At 44.6% G+C, this 18,246-nt stretch overlaps 2 protein-coding genes across 2 annotated transcripts; both read left to right on the top strand.

The window, feature by feature from the left end:
* The first annotated feature begins 231 nt into the window (after positions 1 to 231).
* On the top strand, positions 232 to 3,528 carry cav2 (caveolin 2). The gene is made up of 3 exons (XM_069163360.1): positions 232 to 578; positions 867 to 1,054; positions 2,090 to 3,528. The coding sequence occupies exons 1-3, from the start codon at positions 429 to 431 to the stop codon at positions 2,238 to 2,240; spliced, it is 489 nt and encodes a 162-aa protein (XP_069019461.1). The 5' UTR covers positions 232 to 428; the 3' UTR covers positions 2,241 to 3,528.
* Positions 3,529 to 7,198: 3,670 nt separating this feature from the next.
* cav1 (caveolin 1) lies at positions 7,199 to 17,452 on the top strand. Its single transcript, XM_069163104.1, has 3 exons — positions 7,199 to 7,507; positions 8,367 to 8,534; positions 15,414 to 17,452. The coding sequence occupies exons 1-3, from the start codon at positions 7,472 to 7,474 to the stop codon at positions 15,753 to 15,755; spliced, it is 546 nt and encodes a 181-aa protein (XP_069019205.1). The 5' UTR covers positions 7,199 to 7,471; the 3' UTR covers positions 15,756 to 17,452.
* The last annotated feature ends 794 nt before the right edge of the window (positions 17,453 to 18,246 follow it).

Raw genomic sequence — 18,246 nt, 5'->3', positions numbered from 1 at the left:
CAGGTGAAAGTGTGTGTTCATCTGCAGCAACAATAATAACCACACATTTAAGGTGGGGGAGGGGGGTAGTTAACTGATGTTTTCTGCACCATAATTAACAAGTACAGCTGGGGACATTTTCCAGAACATCACTGTTAAAGTCAGAAAAAGAATGCATCAACTAAAACACGTCTTTCAGAAGAAAACAGTCGTGCAGGTTCTGTTTGAATCACATGGCTGCATTGGACCCTGAGGACTGCTGCTTCTCGGCGGCTCATGACTGCACAGTAGCTCCTCTCATCAGAGACGGTCCGAGGAAGTGAGTCTGAGCCTGGTGAGTCTCCACGCTGCGCTGCTTTCCATACGGGGCGGGGTGCAGCTCAGTCCGGCGCACAGCGCTCCGTCACCAGCTGCTCTCCGCGCGCCGTCTGCCCGTCTGCCTCCACAACATGGGTCTGGAGAAGGAGAAGTCCGACACGAGCATCATCATGGACGAAGATGAGTTCAACAGGTCGATAGAGCCCATTCTGTCGAAGAAGGGGAAGGTGTACGCAGCGGAGCCGGACCGAGATCCAAACGACATCAACGCGCATTTAAAGGTGAAGTAGTTCAGTGTGTGTGTGTGTGTGAGAGAGAGAGAGAGAGAGAGAGAGAGAGATTCAAGTGAAACTACAACGTGGCTGCTCTCCAGGTGAATGATCGCTGACTTTACACGCTTATTGTAACTTTGTATTTGTCCTGAAACAAACTGCGTATTTGGCCACCGGCAGCATGAATACCTGGAAGTCGCTGTGCGCATTCATCCATCTCCTCCAAACTCCTTCCCGCCGGTGTTCCTGCTTAGTTTAGGAGCTGATTGTTTCCTCCTGACTCGTGTGATATGACAGGTGGGTTTTGAAGATGTCATCGCGGAGCCCGTCTCCACGCACAGCTTCGACCGAGTGTGGATCGGAAGCCATGCCGCCTTCGAGCTGGTCAAATTCATCTTCTACCGGCTGCTGACCACGCTGCTGGCCGTGCCCATGGCCTTCATCCTCGGACTGCTCTTTGGAGTGCTCAGCTGCATTCACATCTGGTAAGAAGTTCCTCCCAACCTGCAGGATCTTACCGGTTCTGGCACTGCGCCCTCACAAAACATCATGATGTTATTCTAAGGAAATATCACAGTCCTACAGGAGATCAAAAACACAATTAAACACCAAATGGAATCAAACTTAAACAAACTTATAATACCAAAAGATAGAAAGTTGTAAAAAAAAAATAGAAAAAAAATCCTTTTAAAATATCTACTGCTGTGCTGCAAACACATTTAACATCCGACATAAACATTATGAAACCTTTATAGTGCTATAAAAACATGTCAAATGATTTCAAATATGAATTCAACTAAAGTTTAAATCCCTGTGAGAACATCAGGTGACTTTTCCTTCAGGGCCACCGTCGTTCCAGCATGTTTGTTCTGTCTCTTTGGGCAAACATTGACTGGGGTTATTTGTACAGTGAACGTCACATGCATTCTGTCAGTGTTTTGTTTTTATACTTGTGTTTGGATAATTACTTCATGCTGATGTCAGCGCTCTGCTCCTGCAGTGAGTCCATCCAGGTGCGTCCTACAGACTCCATTTATTAACACTTGGTGAAACAACACTTTGTGCCCGGCAGTGAGCGCTCGTTGGGAACTTGGAGGAATGTGGAGTTCCTCTGGTAGTGGAGGGGAAATGCCCCGTGTGCTCTCTGACAGAAAGATGCCATTAAAACAGCAGTTGAAGCCTGAGTGGGAAATTCTCGTGATGCACACGGAGCGCTGCAGAATAACTTCTGCATGACCTTTCACCTCGCTGAGGTCACAGGCTCAGGAGGAAGTTAACCAGGTATTCATCAGTAGAGGACTGAGCTGGTCGATACATGAGGAATGTCCCATGGAGGGGGAGGGGGGGTTCACAATAACACACTGACAATCCTTATTTTTATTTCTAGAAGAGATAAACAAACAGATGAGATGGTAAAAATATAGATATCATAAATCCTGTGAAACTGTCCTCCTGTCTATTAAATGCTTTAAGAGACAATGAACGTTATCCGAAGCTGACCTTTGACCTTTCCCCCCCAGGCTGGTGATGCCGCTGATCCAGAGCTTCCTGATGCTCCTGCCATCGGTGCAGGTGGTGTGGAGGAGCCTGACGGACATGTTCATAACGCCGCTCTTCCACAGCATGGGGAAGATCCTGTCCTCCATCCAGGTCAAAAACACCGAGAACTAACGGCTGTCTGTCCCCGAGGAGACGGCCACGGGGGACGGATGGGTCTCCATGGAGACGGGTGGATGATGCCAGTGGAGGACAGGAGCTCTTACAGAGTAAAATATGAAATCCTAACAGTACAGGTCATGTGATCGGGCCGTTTGTAAAAGAGAAAACACATCTGGGTTCAAATTCAGTCAAATTTGGTTGAAAACTAAAAGTTTTTAGACATTTAACTTACAGATGAACTCATTGACTTTATTTCAGTGTGTTTGGACCAGATCGTGATATTTAATAGACCATAAATGTCTGTTTAGTAGCGCTCAGACCTGTTTTATGCTGATTGTGACCAAAAACCAGATTCTTGTCATTCCTTTATTTGTGGCTGAGAGTTGTTAAAGCTAACAAACGCTGACTTGCTGAGATGTGTACTATTTCTGCTTGTTTTATATATATTGATATGTATTGTACATATTGCAGAGTGTTCAGCTGGAGGTTGGATGTATGAACAGTCAGAGTGGCTGCAGGAGCATCAGCTATCATTTTATACTGTACGTCTCTAACTCTTATTTAAATATGCCAAAACAAATGATGTGTGTAGATCACCTGGAGGAGGCCTTTCTAATTTATTATTTACGCAGCAACTAATTCCTGATTGGAAGACAGAAGATGAGCTCAGTGCAGCGTGATGAAGGAGATCCACGTTTCCAGCTGCTTAGTTTGCAGTCGAGCTGCCAGGTTTAAGGAGGAGGTCAGAAGGAGTCAGAGCAACATGGTTCATGAGGTTTCTGCAGTGGTTTTGATAAAGTTGAGCTTCATGGACAGCTTCAGTGGAGCGTTTAACGAGCTGGGAATCATGCTTCTACTCTAATGTGCTTCCTGGTTTCCAGCAGTTCCGTTGTGCACCTCGGCCTTTAGGTCCAAACCCACCTGAGACACACCTGCTCTAAAAACAGCTGCATCCATTTTTAGTTGAAAACACCTGAACAGTTTTGACATTGAAGCAGCTCTCGGAGGACTTTCAAGGTGTGAGACTGAGGAGTTTTCTCTGCCTGGCAACACCATGTAGCTCTAATCAACCTCAGTTCAGCCTCACTGTTCATTCTTCAAATATTATACAGCTTTTTTAGACTGAAAGATCACATGACATCTGTCTGTCAGTAAAAAAAACTACTTTTATGTGTTTGGATTTGATTTTCTGAAACATTTGTGACTGTTTCTTTCCTCAGATCGCTGATTTACTCACTTTTACTTTACCAAACTGTACGTGTTGCTAGTGACCAAAATAAAGAGGTTTTTCTTTCCTGGAGGTGATTCCTCTGCGTGTGGTTTCTCCTCTCTGTCACAGGAGATGAGTGTGGTTGGGATTTGCAGCTGAGTGCCAGAGAGCTCTCGTAAATCACTTTGCTGAGATTGCATCAGACACTGTCCGACAGAGATGAGGTGCGTGGATGGAACATGACCTGAGGCAGCGCTGCCAGGCCGTCGGTCTCCAGCAGATCCCTCAGCAGGACTACATGGTGTTCGGGCTCCTCGTGTGGATCATGCTGTGATGCTTCTTAATGTATTCCCTCTGCATCCGTGTCCTAGATGCTCTCTGTTATGTTCAGTGGGGTTCACTTCTCTCTTTAGTTCTTCATAGTATTTAAATGAACCGCAGTTCTCACTTTAACGCTGACTAACTGCAGAGTCCACAGGCTGGATGACGCAGCGCCTGCGAGACCTGACTGAGGGTACGAGATCCCAGAAGTCCAAACTTCAGACCAATGATTTAACTGAAAGATGTGTTTGGTTTGCCTCATGAGGTTCACTCGCTCTGTCCGGCGTTGCTGCTTGTGGCTGTAAAATAGTTGCAGTCGGCCAATCAGAGCGCAGCCTTAAAGAAGGTTTTTATGAATGATGAAACTTTATGACACGTCTGAATGAACTGAGATTGTTTTTTGGTTTGTTGTAGACACAAATGTCTGAAAGGGGTCTTTAAGGATGTTGATGAGCCCCCTGACCTTTGACCTTCAGCTGTAAATTAAGAAGCGCATTAAAAGAAAATGATGATCACAGGGCTCTGGAACATGCAGCTGTTACAGCTCAGGTAGATCCAATGATCTGCCTGTTATGGCTCCTCCCTCTCTACCTGCTGAAGCTCAGGTGTCCTCTTCCTGCAGCAGCCTGCAGGGTTGTTAAGCTGAAGTGGTGACACCTGTGCAGGTATCGACCACACCTACAAAAACCAGCCTGGGTTCATTCTCTGTCTGTCTAACACCACACATCCTGGTTCTGTTCGGTTCTGTTCGGTTCTGCTTTCCTTTCAACTCTCGCGGACACATTTCTCACCCATCATGCATCTTGGTCGTCCTCCTGGCTGATGAGCAAACAGAATCACAGCGATTTCAATGAAGTGATTCAACATTCGTTGTTTTTCTATCACTCACATGACTCTGCTGATGACAGTTTTCTGTTGCTGTAGTTTCACCGCTGCTCCTCCTGTTTCCATTCTGTCACCACGATGTGACTGTTACACATTCTATTCATTTTATTTCTATAGAGACACATCACAGCAGAAGTCATCTCAGGGTGTTCAACACAGTAGAACCCTTCCAACAGAACCTGACAACTCTACAGATTCAACAACTCCCATATGAGCAACAGCTGAGGAAAAACAGAACGAGCTCCGAGGTGAGCGGCCATCTGCCTCGACTGGTGAGGAGAGCAGAGAGAGAAAAGAACAGCATAGAGATGGAACAATAACCACGAGGCAGGTTGGAGGGACAGAAACCACTGATTCGAAGCTCTGGAGATACGAGGAGAAAGAGCACCAAACTATCAGAGAGAGGAGGCAGGAAGTTAGTGAGATGTGGCATTTAAAGGGAGCTCAGAGGAGCTCAGTGCATCATGGGAAGTCGCCCAGCAGACCAGGCCGACAGCAGCAGAAGTAAACGGTGAAGAGCTTTATGAAAAAGGAAAGGACGGAGTCTGTCTGTCCGTCCTGCATCCACTCAGAGGAGCGTAGGACATGTGACAGTTACATCACATCTTCTGTGGGTTCATTATTCATCGTCCATCTGTTTTATTAACTGACCTCTAATGATTGACACCTGTCAGGACTCATGTCCTTCATTAAAGCTGGCTGTTGTTTTGCAGACGTCGGTGTTGAAGGTGAAGAAGCAGATTCAGCTGCAGCCTCTACGACTGGCACCGAGACAGAATCCGTTGTTTCAGACCGGTTCTGTTGGTGTTCTGATTGACATTTACAGGTTTTTTTACATTCTCATCATGAACTCAAACTGCATCAACTGTAAGTTCCCACAGATCCGATCTGTCATCAAACCATAACTCATGACAGGTGACGTTTCGGTGTTGGGTGGAAGAGGCCTGAGGAGAAGTCACGCTGCACGACAAGCAGCTCCGGACCAGAACACATCTCCACTCCCGCTTCACAGACGCTCAGGGCTTAATAATGTCATCACATTTCTCCGGGTCAGAACCAGTTCATGTGGGCTCCTCTCTGCAGGACAACATCTTTATTTGGTTATTTTGGTCTGTGTTCACTGTCACGCCCATAAAGCTCAGAAGGAGAAGGTGCTATATTTCTTTATTTACCTTTACAGACCCAGAGATTCACAGGGTTCTCTCATGTAGTCGCTGCACCGACCAACAGAACCCGTCATATCAGAACCACTTTCATTAATGCACCCTTTATTGTTAAAGTTATGAGCTATGAAAAGGGAAAACTTTGGGTTTCAGATTATAAAATATCCTTCTGACGGATGTTCTGTGACACTTTTGGACCGTAGTCTCTGTATAGACATTAACATTTAGATATCAGAAAGAAACTTATTATTCTGCCACCAAATGTCTCACATTGTCCTTCACACCAAGACGTGAAACAGGAGCAACATGAAGTCTGCATAGCAACAGCAACACAGTGAAAGTATAAAGGTCCAAAAAGTAAAAGAAAGTATGTTCTTCTGGCAGGAAGATGAAATCACAACGTAGCTGTAAAACAGACCAACCTGTGAAAATCAACACACTCGTTCAATAAGAGGTGTAGCTGCTTTGAGCACCAGGAATTATTTGTTTTGTAATATAAACACATCAATAAAGCATTAAGAGAGAAGATGAAGGTTGTTTTCAGTGTTTTCTTGGTAACAAGCTGACAGAAGGTTGAATGTAAAAATGCTTCAGTTCTCCATCCTGTGAAAACCTCCAAGGAGCTTCAATAATGTCTGATAAATGATTTATATGCACAATCAAGTATTTATTTAAATCCTTATAGGTAAAACAAATACATTAGCAAGCTGGCTACAGCAGAACAAAAAACCTTAAAATACACAACTCCAAGTAGGAAGAGTAGCTCCTCCTTGAATTTACTGAGCATGCGCACTGAGAGGCATGAACTGACGCTGGAGCACGTTGCTCCCAAAAACAGTGAGAACTCTGAAAAAGGAAATAATAACCTGATTAGTGAGCTGATGTCAGTGACACATCCAACAATCTGCTATCACACTGGAAACAGCTGAGTGAGCAGCTGTCACTCACAGGTGAGCTGGACAGGAATGTAAACAGACCAGAGAGGCCAGCCTTGAACCGGTGACACCAGCTGGGATGTTCATTCAGAAACACTTGGTTCACCAAACATTTCAAATCTACAACTTATTTGTATGAAGCACCTGCTGACAGACAGGATTTCATATTTGCTGAATAAGCTGAAATAGCTCTGTTTCCTCTGAAAACGCCCTTCATTTATTTGTCATGTTTGTTTTATCCCATGTGTATTTGTCTTGCTCCCTCCATCCATTGCAGCCTCTTGAACTGGTCTCCCTCAGACTGAGGTATGGCAGTCTTCCACACCTTGCCATTTCCAATTAACGCCCACATTTCACGGAACAAACACGGTAGTCTGCTCTGCCTTGATCCCCAAATAAAGTCCCTCCACGGCCGGCCGTCCCCCCCCCCTCCCCTCAGATGGACATCACGTCAGTCTCTCCTCCAGCCGGGCAGGTTTCGCGGTGACTCTCCTCTCTGTGCTCTCAGGTGACTCCCGGGCTGCGAACACGCGCTCTGCGGGACCCGAGGAAACACGGAGGGTTCCCTCCGCGCGCTGGCATTTGTAGTCCCGTTCAGCGGACAGGGCAGGAATCCGTTCCCTGAGAAGAGCCCCGCTCCTCTCAGTCTGCCTCCACCCTCCCACTCAGCTTCCTATATTGTCTTCTTGTCGGTTTCAACGCGCTGATCTCTTCAAACTTGGAGGCAGAATGACAGGAGGACTGAAGGACGGCGACCCAGAGGAGGTACAGTATACTGGCGCTGTTTTTAGTTCTCCACTTGGAGCTGACTAACTTTCTTCATCCAGGATCTCATTATTTCCCCTAAAACGTTTCATTCACAGGGAAAAATCCGTGTTTCTCTCCAACTCAGGGCTCTATCGTTATCTTTGTTTTTCTGGCACCTCGTCATGAGGTTTCTCCCACACACACCGAGGGAACGTGAGGCTCCACTGACTTTACGTTCGTGTGTCGGTGGGACTTTTACCTGCGAAAGTCTTTATTAACAGTAACCGACTGTTGTTTTCACGCATCAACCTGAAACGTTCTATTTTTGTGCGTAACGTGAGTTTTCACTCATAAATCCTCCACGTGCTTTAAAGCTAACTAATGAAGTCGTACTGTAGGAAGGAGGACGTGTGACAGATTCGGGTGGGCACCACGGTGGTCTTTACGCACTCCGTTTAAAGCGATGGAAACACGTGTTTTCAGACTTTTCTTCATGAGAAGTCACGTTTTAAATAGAATTAATAACCCATGTTTGCTGAAAAAAATTTCAAAATATATTTTGAGAACAAAAACTATTATTGAGAGAGTTGTTTAATGTTTGGAGTATGTGCTTTTACGCATGTCTTCAAAACGTTGCCATGTCCCGGGTACATGGAGGATCAGTCAGGTCAGGTTACTGGATGTGTGCGTGGGAGGTGAGGACCCCTTGCGGCGGGATGGAGGGGTGTGGTGCTGCACTTTCTCTTCTCCTAAACCCATCCCTGTTCGTGGGGCAGGCTGGTAACAGCTCCAGTCTCTCTCCCTCTCCGCGCGCTGCACACAGTCCTCCTCCTCCTCTTCACACTCTTCCTCTTCTGTCTCCTCCGGATCCTCACAGGAGTTTCTGCACTCGCCGTTCATCCGAAAACAAGGGAACATTTACAAACCCAACAACAAGGACATGGACAACGACAGTCTGAACGAGAAGACGATGGAGGACGTCCACACCAAAGAGATCGACCTGGTCAACCGGGACCCCAAACACGTAAACGACGACGTGGTCAAGGTGAGTCCAAGCTGCTGGAACTTCTGAGCTTTAAGTTTGAGCTGCAGTTGTTACGAGCTTTCTCTCTATTTAACCACAACATACCACAATACCTGTTCAAGAGTTCACTCTGTGTTTTATCTGCTGAGTGAAGCTTCCTGCTAATCAGCATAAAGTGAGATCATCTGTGTTGTGGGGTCTGTGAGTTAGTTGTCCGACTGCTGTTATGCGGCTGTGCGCGTCAGAGGCGCGCACAGCCGCTGCGTCCCCCCTCAGTGACTTTCCCCTATTAGGAAGAAGCTCTGCAGATGTATTCAAACTCATGGAGGGAATACAGTGGCACGCAGTCTTGGTGGGTAAATATGTGTGCGTCAGTCTGAGTGGAGGCATCCCGACCTCTCCAACAGAGGAAACATTACGAGTTTCCTGTTGTCGGAACACACGTTTCCCACAGAGCTCGCTGCACACGCCTTCTGTTGGGAACGTGGAATTCTTTCCATAAGAGAGCAGCAAAGTGCAGGCTATTTATTTAGTTTAAAGGAGTTAGCAGAGGGATGAAGTAGCTGCGGGGGAGTGGTGGAGCCACCTGACGGTCTGTGTGGAGCAGCAGCTGTCGAGCTCCTCCAGCTGGAGCAGGTTGAACATCAGAGGGGTCACGCAGCTCTCAGCGGGGGGGGCGCCAGGCTCACATCTCTGAAATACTGGAGCTCTGCCTGTTAAAACAGGGAAACACCCAAGTAGCTGGTTACTGTGAGGGGGAACCCCCCCCCCCCTCCCCCCTCCCCTTTGCATGCCTGCAGCTGCTTCAGAGCAGGAATATTCCGGTTGTTGCTTCTTATTGGCTGCTGTCAGGTTTGACTTTAGTTCACTGGAAAAAGATTACTGGGAGACACAGTCTGTAATTAATGTGATTAAAATGAGTTTAGTGTCAAGAGGTTTCCTCCCCTGTCACATTATTTAATAAAGGCATCAATTCAAGAATATTGCTTTTAATTCATAAAGTTAAATGAATAATAAGTACGAGGAATACCTTAAATTCTTGGAATCGGTCAGTGATTCACTTTCGCTGTTTCAGGAGCTGTCAACATTTCACATGTTGAATATGTATAATTCACATGTATGTCAATATTCACATGTTTCCATGTGAATATTCTGCTACATTTAAAGAAAATGAACCTAAATGATAACTTTTCTTTCCTCTCTGCTCTCTTCTTCTTCTTCCATTGTGACAGTGAGTCAGACTCTCCTTTCTCAGAATAGATGCAGCTTTATGAAGCCCCGCCCCCTCTCTAATCAAGTCATCAGACGCTGGTGAACTGATCTGACATCACATGCACTGTAAAAATGACAACTATTATAAAGAACTTCAAAGAAGCTTAAAAACTTCCAACTTGTAACAAATGGTGGAAAGTTTTTAAAGCACAACTTTTACTTTTATGATACTTAAAACTGTTCTCTAATATATTAACAAATTAAGATTTTTCAAAAATAATGGGCATTTAATATCTAATGCTAAACCGCAGCGTAAAAAATAGGTGCACCTTTGTGCACTAATGCTACTCATTATGGATGATGTAACATTATTCCTAACATCATAATATAGTTATATACAGTGAGACACTGGTAGAAACTATTCTGCACACATAATGAGCACTTTTACTTTGAATTCTTAAACTAAACCTTTCTGATGGTACTTTTACTTGTAATGAAGTAGTTTAACATGATGTTGGTATCTGAATACTTCCTCCCATCTCTGTTTGTAACGATATCACAGACCAGACAGTCAGTTCAGATTCTCTCTTCCTGTCTTCATGAATCCCAGCAGGCCTCTGAGGAGCCTCTGGACTTCTTCTTTATGATTCTCTGTGGGTTTCAGACTAAAGTGGTGTTTTTACAGTGCTGTATACAGCAGCTCTGAGGTGCTCTGAGGTCAATGGAACAACTCTGCCAAGTGGAAGCGTGTGTTCCGTGTGCACCAATGAAAAGCACACGCAGGGAATCCCTTCCACCGTGACCTCACACACACGCAGACACCTAAATGGATGCTTTCAGACCCACTGTGTACAGAGTGGACACAGAGACACACCTTCTCTCAGTCAAAGGAAAAGACGCTGTGCACTCCTGTAGCTGCTGCAGCTGGTCTCAATCACCTGGCCACATCAAACCAGCTCCATTACTGCCGTGCATGTGGAGTTTACCCTGCAGAGAGTTCTTTCCTCCGGAGGAGCTGTGGCTCTTTACACAGTACAGAGGAGGGAACATGCCCTCACTGGAGAAAATGTTTGAGAGGGAGTTGTGAGAAGTTTGAGCTCTGGCAGCTGATCCAGAGTCCTTCAGGTCACAACGAGAGGAATGAAAGACTCCATGTGGAGCAGCAAAGCCCACGATTGGTCGTATTTTACTGGATTTACTGGGATTTCTTGGCTGATAATCGATGTAGTGACATTAAAGTGTGAAAACCTCCTGATTTCTGTGCTTTTGTCAGAACTAAAGGATTAAACACCTCTGTGGGCTGAGATCCTTCAGACTCAGAGCAGTGCGATTTGTTTGCATCCAAAAGTCATGCAAATGAACAAATACGATGGAGAGACCAGAGAACATGCAAAAGATGGTCTGCAGTGCACTAAAGCCATCCATGTAAAGAAGATTCATTTAAAAACGATTATGATTCTATTACAATTAGGGTACATTTTGTAGAAGTGATCATGTGAGTTTCAACTGAAGTAGGTTTGTGATTTTAAAGATGAAAATATGAAACAATCCTCGAAAGGGAGAATGTATTGAGTAAATTTGCCACAAACTAGTTGTCATTTCATGATTTGTAAATATAATTTCTCAATCAAAAGGACATTTAAATTTAAAACAATCCTATTCGAGTTAGAATGGCTCCATAGTTTTTAGTTTTATGTTTCTGCTGCCGATCATCGTAATCTGTCTCCTCAACCAAACCAAACACGACCAAAGCCCTCAAAGAGTCCATTAATCCAGCAGTGTGTGACCTTCTCCTCCGAGACCCGCTCAGCCTGTTCAAGCACAGCCGACACTCTGCAGATGGAGCTCTGGAAATAGCACACGGCCTTATTTATTCAATAATACAGTTGCCTTGGCGATGGGTCACATGCTGACCCCGAGACTTCATTGTTTCATATCAAACTTCTCCTTGGACTGCAGCGGTCCTCACGTTGAATCAGCTGCTGAACATAAAGTGTAATTATGAAGCTCTAAAATATTATTTTTAACTATGATTATTGAAATAAACTCCTGAAGTCAGTATCTTCTGAATCTAGAGGATTTTTAATTTGCTGAAAACTCTGCACTGTTAAACATCTTGTAGAAAACAGTTTTCATACGGTGGATAGTCAAATGACTTTTGGACTAAAGTCTTCATTTATAGTTTTTTCACCATGATCCAGTTAACAACATAATAATCTCCTGAAGAAATCTGTAAAACAGAAAAACATGTCCAGTTCTGACTTCTTGTATTGAGCATATGTTAACAGGCTGTCTGCAGGTGGTGAAGATGATTTTCCTCACAGATAACAGGATGTAGAAAACTAAAAGCTGAAGTACAGAATGAAGTAAACCAGCAGCGAACAGCTTGACTCTGGAGTTAAAACGTCTCCAGCCGCCCGCTGCGGTTCTGTTGTGCCTCTGCAGAAGGCTCTCATTTAGCTTCTATCAAAGTTCTGGAAACTGGCGCAGAGTTGGTCCACTTTAAAATTTGTAGCTGTGGAAAAATTAAACGGACATCGTGCTGGTTTTGTGGCTGCAGTCAGATTTATATCATAAGGCTGCTGTGAGAGAGGCTTTATGCTGCAGAGTTTAAAACTGGACTCACAAGCTGCTGTTGGGAGGAAAGAAAAGTAACTCGGCCCGGATATGAAGGATTCTGGTCCAAACTAAGTTTTCCAGGACTTAAAAAAAAAAACAGACATTTACTCTGACATAATGATTAACAGCATGAAGTCCTAAATTGTGTGATGAGTTTTAGAGATATAGACACAGTATATCACGTATTCACAGTGTTAGGATGCTGTTACTTATATTGAAACATCTAATATATTCATTTGTACTGGAAAAAAATGATATGTAGGTGTAATTGGATGTGTGTATTTATTGTATTTTCTGAGAACACAACAGAAATATTTCAATTGTTTTTGGAAATTGAATGAAATCTTTCTCAGTTTTATTGCTGTTATTCTTTCTTTTTAATAAGATATGGTCAATAATCTTCTGAAATATTATTGAAACAAGGTCATTTCTATAGGAAACAGGTTGGAATATTCTTGCTGTAATACTGTAGTGTCTAATGGGTTAAAACACTGTCCATATTCTGGGATGTCTTGCCAGCTAATAACGGCCTGAAAAGGCTTAAAAATGCCCGAAAACAAAATAAAACTTCAATATTTTGGGTAAATACACTTATTCAGGGTTTAGATTATTCGCATCAGTCTGTTAAAAGATGAAGCAGCAGCTCTAAAGCTCTCGTTATCCGTGTTCGTTTAATCCATTCAGGGTCGAGGTGATGAAATGTGGTTTTAAGATGTTTATCTGTTCGACTGTTTCTTGACTTTACTCCTTTTAGAAGAAGGAGGTGCTGCCTGGTGGATTCATGTCTCAACCTCTGCAGCGCTGCTGGAGATTCTGAGCTAACTGGCTGCTAACTGTAGCTTCACATCCAGAGGAGAGAGATGAGGTGGTGTCAGTCTTTATAGCTAAATCACCAAGAAAGCAGCTAATGGTATATCCCAAAATCTGAAACTATTAATAATCATAATTAGCAATACTCAACATCAGATAACTGATCGAAACTGTTTCAGAAGTGTCTCACCTGACAAACCAGAGTGTTTTATCAAATCTAAAAGTGGTCAAAGTGAACCAGGATGGACTCAGTTAGTGTAAGTTAGTAACACTGAACCAGGATGGACTCAGGTAGTGTAAGTTAATAACACTGAACCAGGATGGACTAGTTAGTGTAAGTTAGTAACACTGAACCAGGATGGACTCAGGTAATGTAAGTTAATAACACTGAACCAGGATGGACTAGTTAGTGTAAGTTAGTAACACTGAACCAGGATGGACTCAGGTAGTGTAAGTTAATAACACTGAACCATGATGGACTCAGGTAATGTAAGTTAATAACACTGAACCAGGATGGACTCAGGTAGTGTAAGTTAATAACACTGAACCAGGATGGACTCAGGTAATGTAAGTTAATAACACTGAACCAGGATGGATTCAGGTAGTGTAGGTTAGTAACACTGAACCAGGATGGACTAGTTAGTGTAAGTTAGTAACACTGAACCAGGATGGATTCAGGTAGTGTAGGTTAGTAACACTGAACCAGGATGGACTAGTTAGTGTAAGTTAGTAACACTGAACCAGGATGGACTCAGGTAGTGTAAGTTAGTAACACTGAACCAGGATGGACTAGTTAGTGTAAGTTAGTAACACTAAACCAGGATGGCACCAGACATTATCTGCGTGATTTATGGATATTAGAGCCATCAGTCCTCCGCAGCCCGACTGCTTTGTTAGGAGAGACCTAGTCTCCAGGGTAAATATTGACTTTGAGGGAGGAGGGAGGACTCATCATTGAGCCACCACTTTTCCATCTGTTCCTCAAACAGCAGCGTTCATGTCCTGAACACTTACAGAGACTCCATTACCTGAGAGATGAGTTCTCAGGGAGCCAATTAATCACCAGTTAACCTGAGACGCATGTTTTTGGAAGGTGGGAGGACGCAGGCGCACGAGTCGGGTTCGAACCCAGAATCCTCTCGCTGTGAGGCAACAGTGCTAAACACTGCACCACTGTGCCACTGCCAGGTCATAGCCTGTCAATCAAACGCTCATCTGGAATCTCTTATTGGTTGTGTTTGTAAAGTCAGTTCAGTTCAGGAGACAGAAATCCTCCAGTTGACAGTACAGAGTGAGTGTGTGGTAATCAGCGTTCTGATTGGGCGAGGCCGATGTTGCTACCAGTCGCTGTGAGGAGGGATGTAAATCTTGTCAGGCCCCGCTCCTATTTACATATGAGGAAATAATGAGGGAGATATGAAGACGATAAAGTTTGTGTGGTTTCATTTGCACCATCAGGACTCTTGTGAAACGTTACTGGTAGTCAGAGAAAACATGACGAGTCGTCATGATGAAGTTCAGTTTGCTGTTTCTGTAGTTGAAAGAGCCGTTCACCACTCTTGATTAGAAGAAACAAATGTGGAAGAAAATCTATGTTTTAAAAGATTGATTTGTCACCATATTTTTTTATATCTTTAGAAATCTGTACATGAAATATGCATTTGTATCCAGGTTGTGATGCGTCCATCTGGACACACATTAAGCACAAATTGTTGTGCACATCTGTAAATCTTACTTTTCATTTGGAGATCATGTTGAACAAACTTGTGACCATCTTGAGTTTCATTTCAATTAATATATTCAATCTTAATCTGCTGTACTTACAAGAGTGTACTTATTCATGAACTTTATGTGATCTGAAGTCCTGCTAACAGCGTTTCAATCTGATTCAAGTTATGAATTCAGGATTTATTGGCTGATAAACAAACAGTCAAAGTTAGTAATTGACCAAAAATATTTGTTAGCAATGAAACCTGCTACTTCATGACTGCATAATAATAAGACGGTTGTCCTGGGCAACAGGAGCACATCTGTACACATCTGTCTGCCTCCCATCCTGATATTAATGTTAGATTCTGATTGGCTGGTGAGCTCCTTCTCTCCTGACTGTCTTTTCTCCAGAACTTTCTCTCCATTCAGTCGCCGTTGTGACGTCTCTGACAGCCGGAAGCTGCAGGAGAACATTGGTTTTTATCTCTGATGCGTCTGTCCAGATTAAACTCTGTGTTTATGGTCTTCCTGTCTCCTGTTCCTCGTCAGGTGGACTTTGAGGACGTGATCGCAGAGCCTGCAGGGACCTACAGCTTCGACGGCGTGTGGAAAGCCAGCTTCACCACCTTCACTGTCACCAAGTACTGGTGCTACCGGCTGCTGACGGCGCTGGTCGGCATCCCGCTGGCTCTGATCTGGGGCATCTTCTTCGCCATCCTGTCCTTCCTGCACATCTGGGCCGTGGTGCCGTGCGTCAAGAGCTACCTGATCGAGATCCACTGCGTGAGCCGCGTCTACTCCATCTGCGTGCACACCTTCTGCGACCCGCTGTTCGAGGCCATGGGCAAGTGCTTCAGCAGCATCCGGATCAGCACCACCAAGGGGGTGTAGTCCGACACCAGGAGGGGGGAGGGGGAGTGGGAGAGAAGAGAGGGGAGAGGGGAGGGGGGTACCGCACCACACCGCACCACACCGCACCGCAGATGGAGGGAAAAGTCCAAAGGAAACCTCTGGAGAACAGGAAGAGATGGGCGGGATGTTTGGAGGTGAAGGGGCGTGGTCACAGGGCATCTGATCCCGCCTTTCTCCACCAGCTGTTTGTTCCTCTCCACTGTTGGCGTCTCCAAACGGGGAACCACAAATTAAAGGCTCATTCTCCGTGTTTTTGTTGTTATGTTTGTGTTCTCTAGGTTTTTTTTTATTCTTCACTGTTAACAAGCAGGCAGCCGAGTTTTAATGTCTGTTGTTATTTCTTCCATTCTTCTGTTGCCATGGAGATTCATCACACTGAGAAATGTGTGTGAGAGGGATGTCATCGCTCAGCCTGTTTGTGTTTGTTTTTTTGGAGCGTGGGGGGGGTATTATGGGATGTCAGGGTGAACCTCTGTCATCTCTCAGCCTGTTTGTGTTTGTTTTTTTGGAGCGCGGGGGGGGGGTATTATGGGATGTCAGGGTGAACCTCTGTCATCGCTCAGCCTGTTTGTGTTTGTTTTTTTGGAGCGCGGGGGGGTATTATGGGATGTCAGGGTCGTGGGGGTCAACACAGAGAGAAAGAGTAAGCGCTGCCGAATTTGATCTGACTCAGCACGAAACAAACAACCGCACAGGGCGAGCAGCACAGCCCCCCACCCCACCCACGTGACCAAACGCTAACCCCCCTCCTCAACCTCCGCCTCCACCCTGCTCTCCAGCAGTCTGACACACTGAACCTGCCCTCGGTCCTGCATGCATCTGCGTCGCCTTGCCAAGCCGTCCACCACGTACACCACACAGACCACGCCCGCCCCCGCCTGACCATGAGTCTCAGCTCGTCGTTCTCTGCACCACCATCTTCCTTCACCTCTCAGACTTCATCTGTGCTGCAGGTTTTGTCTCCTTCCCTCTCAGATCTCCAGCAGTGTGACGGAGGACGTTTCACTTCTGAAACACCTGTTTTTTTTTACTCCATCCTGAGTTTTGTAGACAGATTTAGACTTTTTATTTTTCACTGACGCTCATTGCTTTAAATGCACATCATCATCGCTCCATAGTGAATGCTGTTTTGTTTTTTTCTACACTATGAATATGAAGAACTTTGAGGGGCTGATTTCGATGCCATTCCTTTGATATCCTGTTTGTACTGTATGGCTGTTTCTGCAGAAAATAAAACCTTAAAAGCTACGGCCTCGTTCCAGTGCTCTAATCTATGTTAGTGAGTAGCACTAATGACAATCTCCTTTCTATAGTTGCAAAGGTAGAAGAGTTCCTGTTGCATCATCAGACTGTGCAGTGAGGAGCTCGTGTGGAGATTTCAGGCCTCTGTGGTACTTCCACAGGTTACTGCATTGGAATCTAGACAATGTAAAATGAAATGTGTGATTTTGGATTCTTTTTTTGTTACCTGGACATTCGTGCACCCTCCCCTGGTTCTGTATGTTCTCTTGAGACACCCAGCTTCAGTCTACCTGCTGTCTCCACACAGGGACGGTAACATCACAGCACCTGCTTCCTGAAATGAGTTGGTGATATTTTTATAAGAAATTATTTTTCCTTTCTTGCTTTTACTGTACAATATCACGCTGTGCACATTAAAATTTAATATAATCCGGTGTGCATTTGTTTATGTTTTATTACTGGGAGTGATCGCGAGCATGTGCCTCTTCATAACAGTCAGGACCTAACAGAGGGGTTTTTGTTCTTTCTGCTTGTGATATTGAGTCATAGCAAATCTAATTGTGTAAAGGTTCAGTAGATAGTTGGAGACTGCTTTCATTCATGTGTTCTGCAGGCAGCCGCCAGCTGAAGTTACTTCGTGGGGAAAATACAGAAGAATGAAGCAGGAGCAGTTGAAAAATCATTTCCATCGGTAGTGCCTCCAAACCTTCGGTAGTATGTGAGTCTGCCAGTAATGCCTGCAGTGCTGCTCATACACTCTTTTTTTTGGTGCTTTTTTTTCTCGAGCCTGGCACGGAGTTTCCATGGTTACTGGAGAAACAAATAAAAGTGTTGAGCAATGCTCATGAGAGGAAAGCGAAGTGTCTTAACTGTGTTCAAGTTCATTTACACCAAAACCAAGCAGATAATTCTGCAGCCTGAAGCCGACTGGACTCAGTTCCCGTAAATGGTTCATGTATATGGTTCCTGTAAACGGTTCCTGTAAACGGTTCCATAGTAACACGTCAAGAATGAAGTCAGAGGCGGTTCGTTGGTTTAATCCTGCAGTCAAACAAAGAGGGCTTAAGATGCTTCCACCAGGGTTTCTTTCAATTTATTGATCACATATCAGTGGCAGTGTACTCATTACATAACCAAAAGTATGTGGCCACCTACAGCCGTGTGAGATTATTAATGTCAACCTACAACCACCAATCTGCTGCATTCAAAGCGTTCACATTCAGGATTC

Source organism: Embiotoca jacksoni, unplaced genomic scaffold (genome assembly GCF_022577435.1).
Source record: "Embiotoca jacksoni isolate LCO1_2020_lvr unplaced genomic scaffold, fEmbJac1.0.p SCAF_3, whole genome shotgun sequence".
NCBI classification, from domain to species: domain Eukaryota; kingdom Metazoa; phylum Chordata; class Actinopteri; family Embiotocidae; genus Embiotoca; species Embiotoca jacksoni.
Note: the sequence above shows the minus strand (reverse complement) of the source record. Positions and strands in the feature narration are given on the sequence as shown.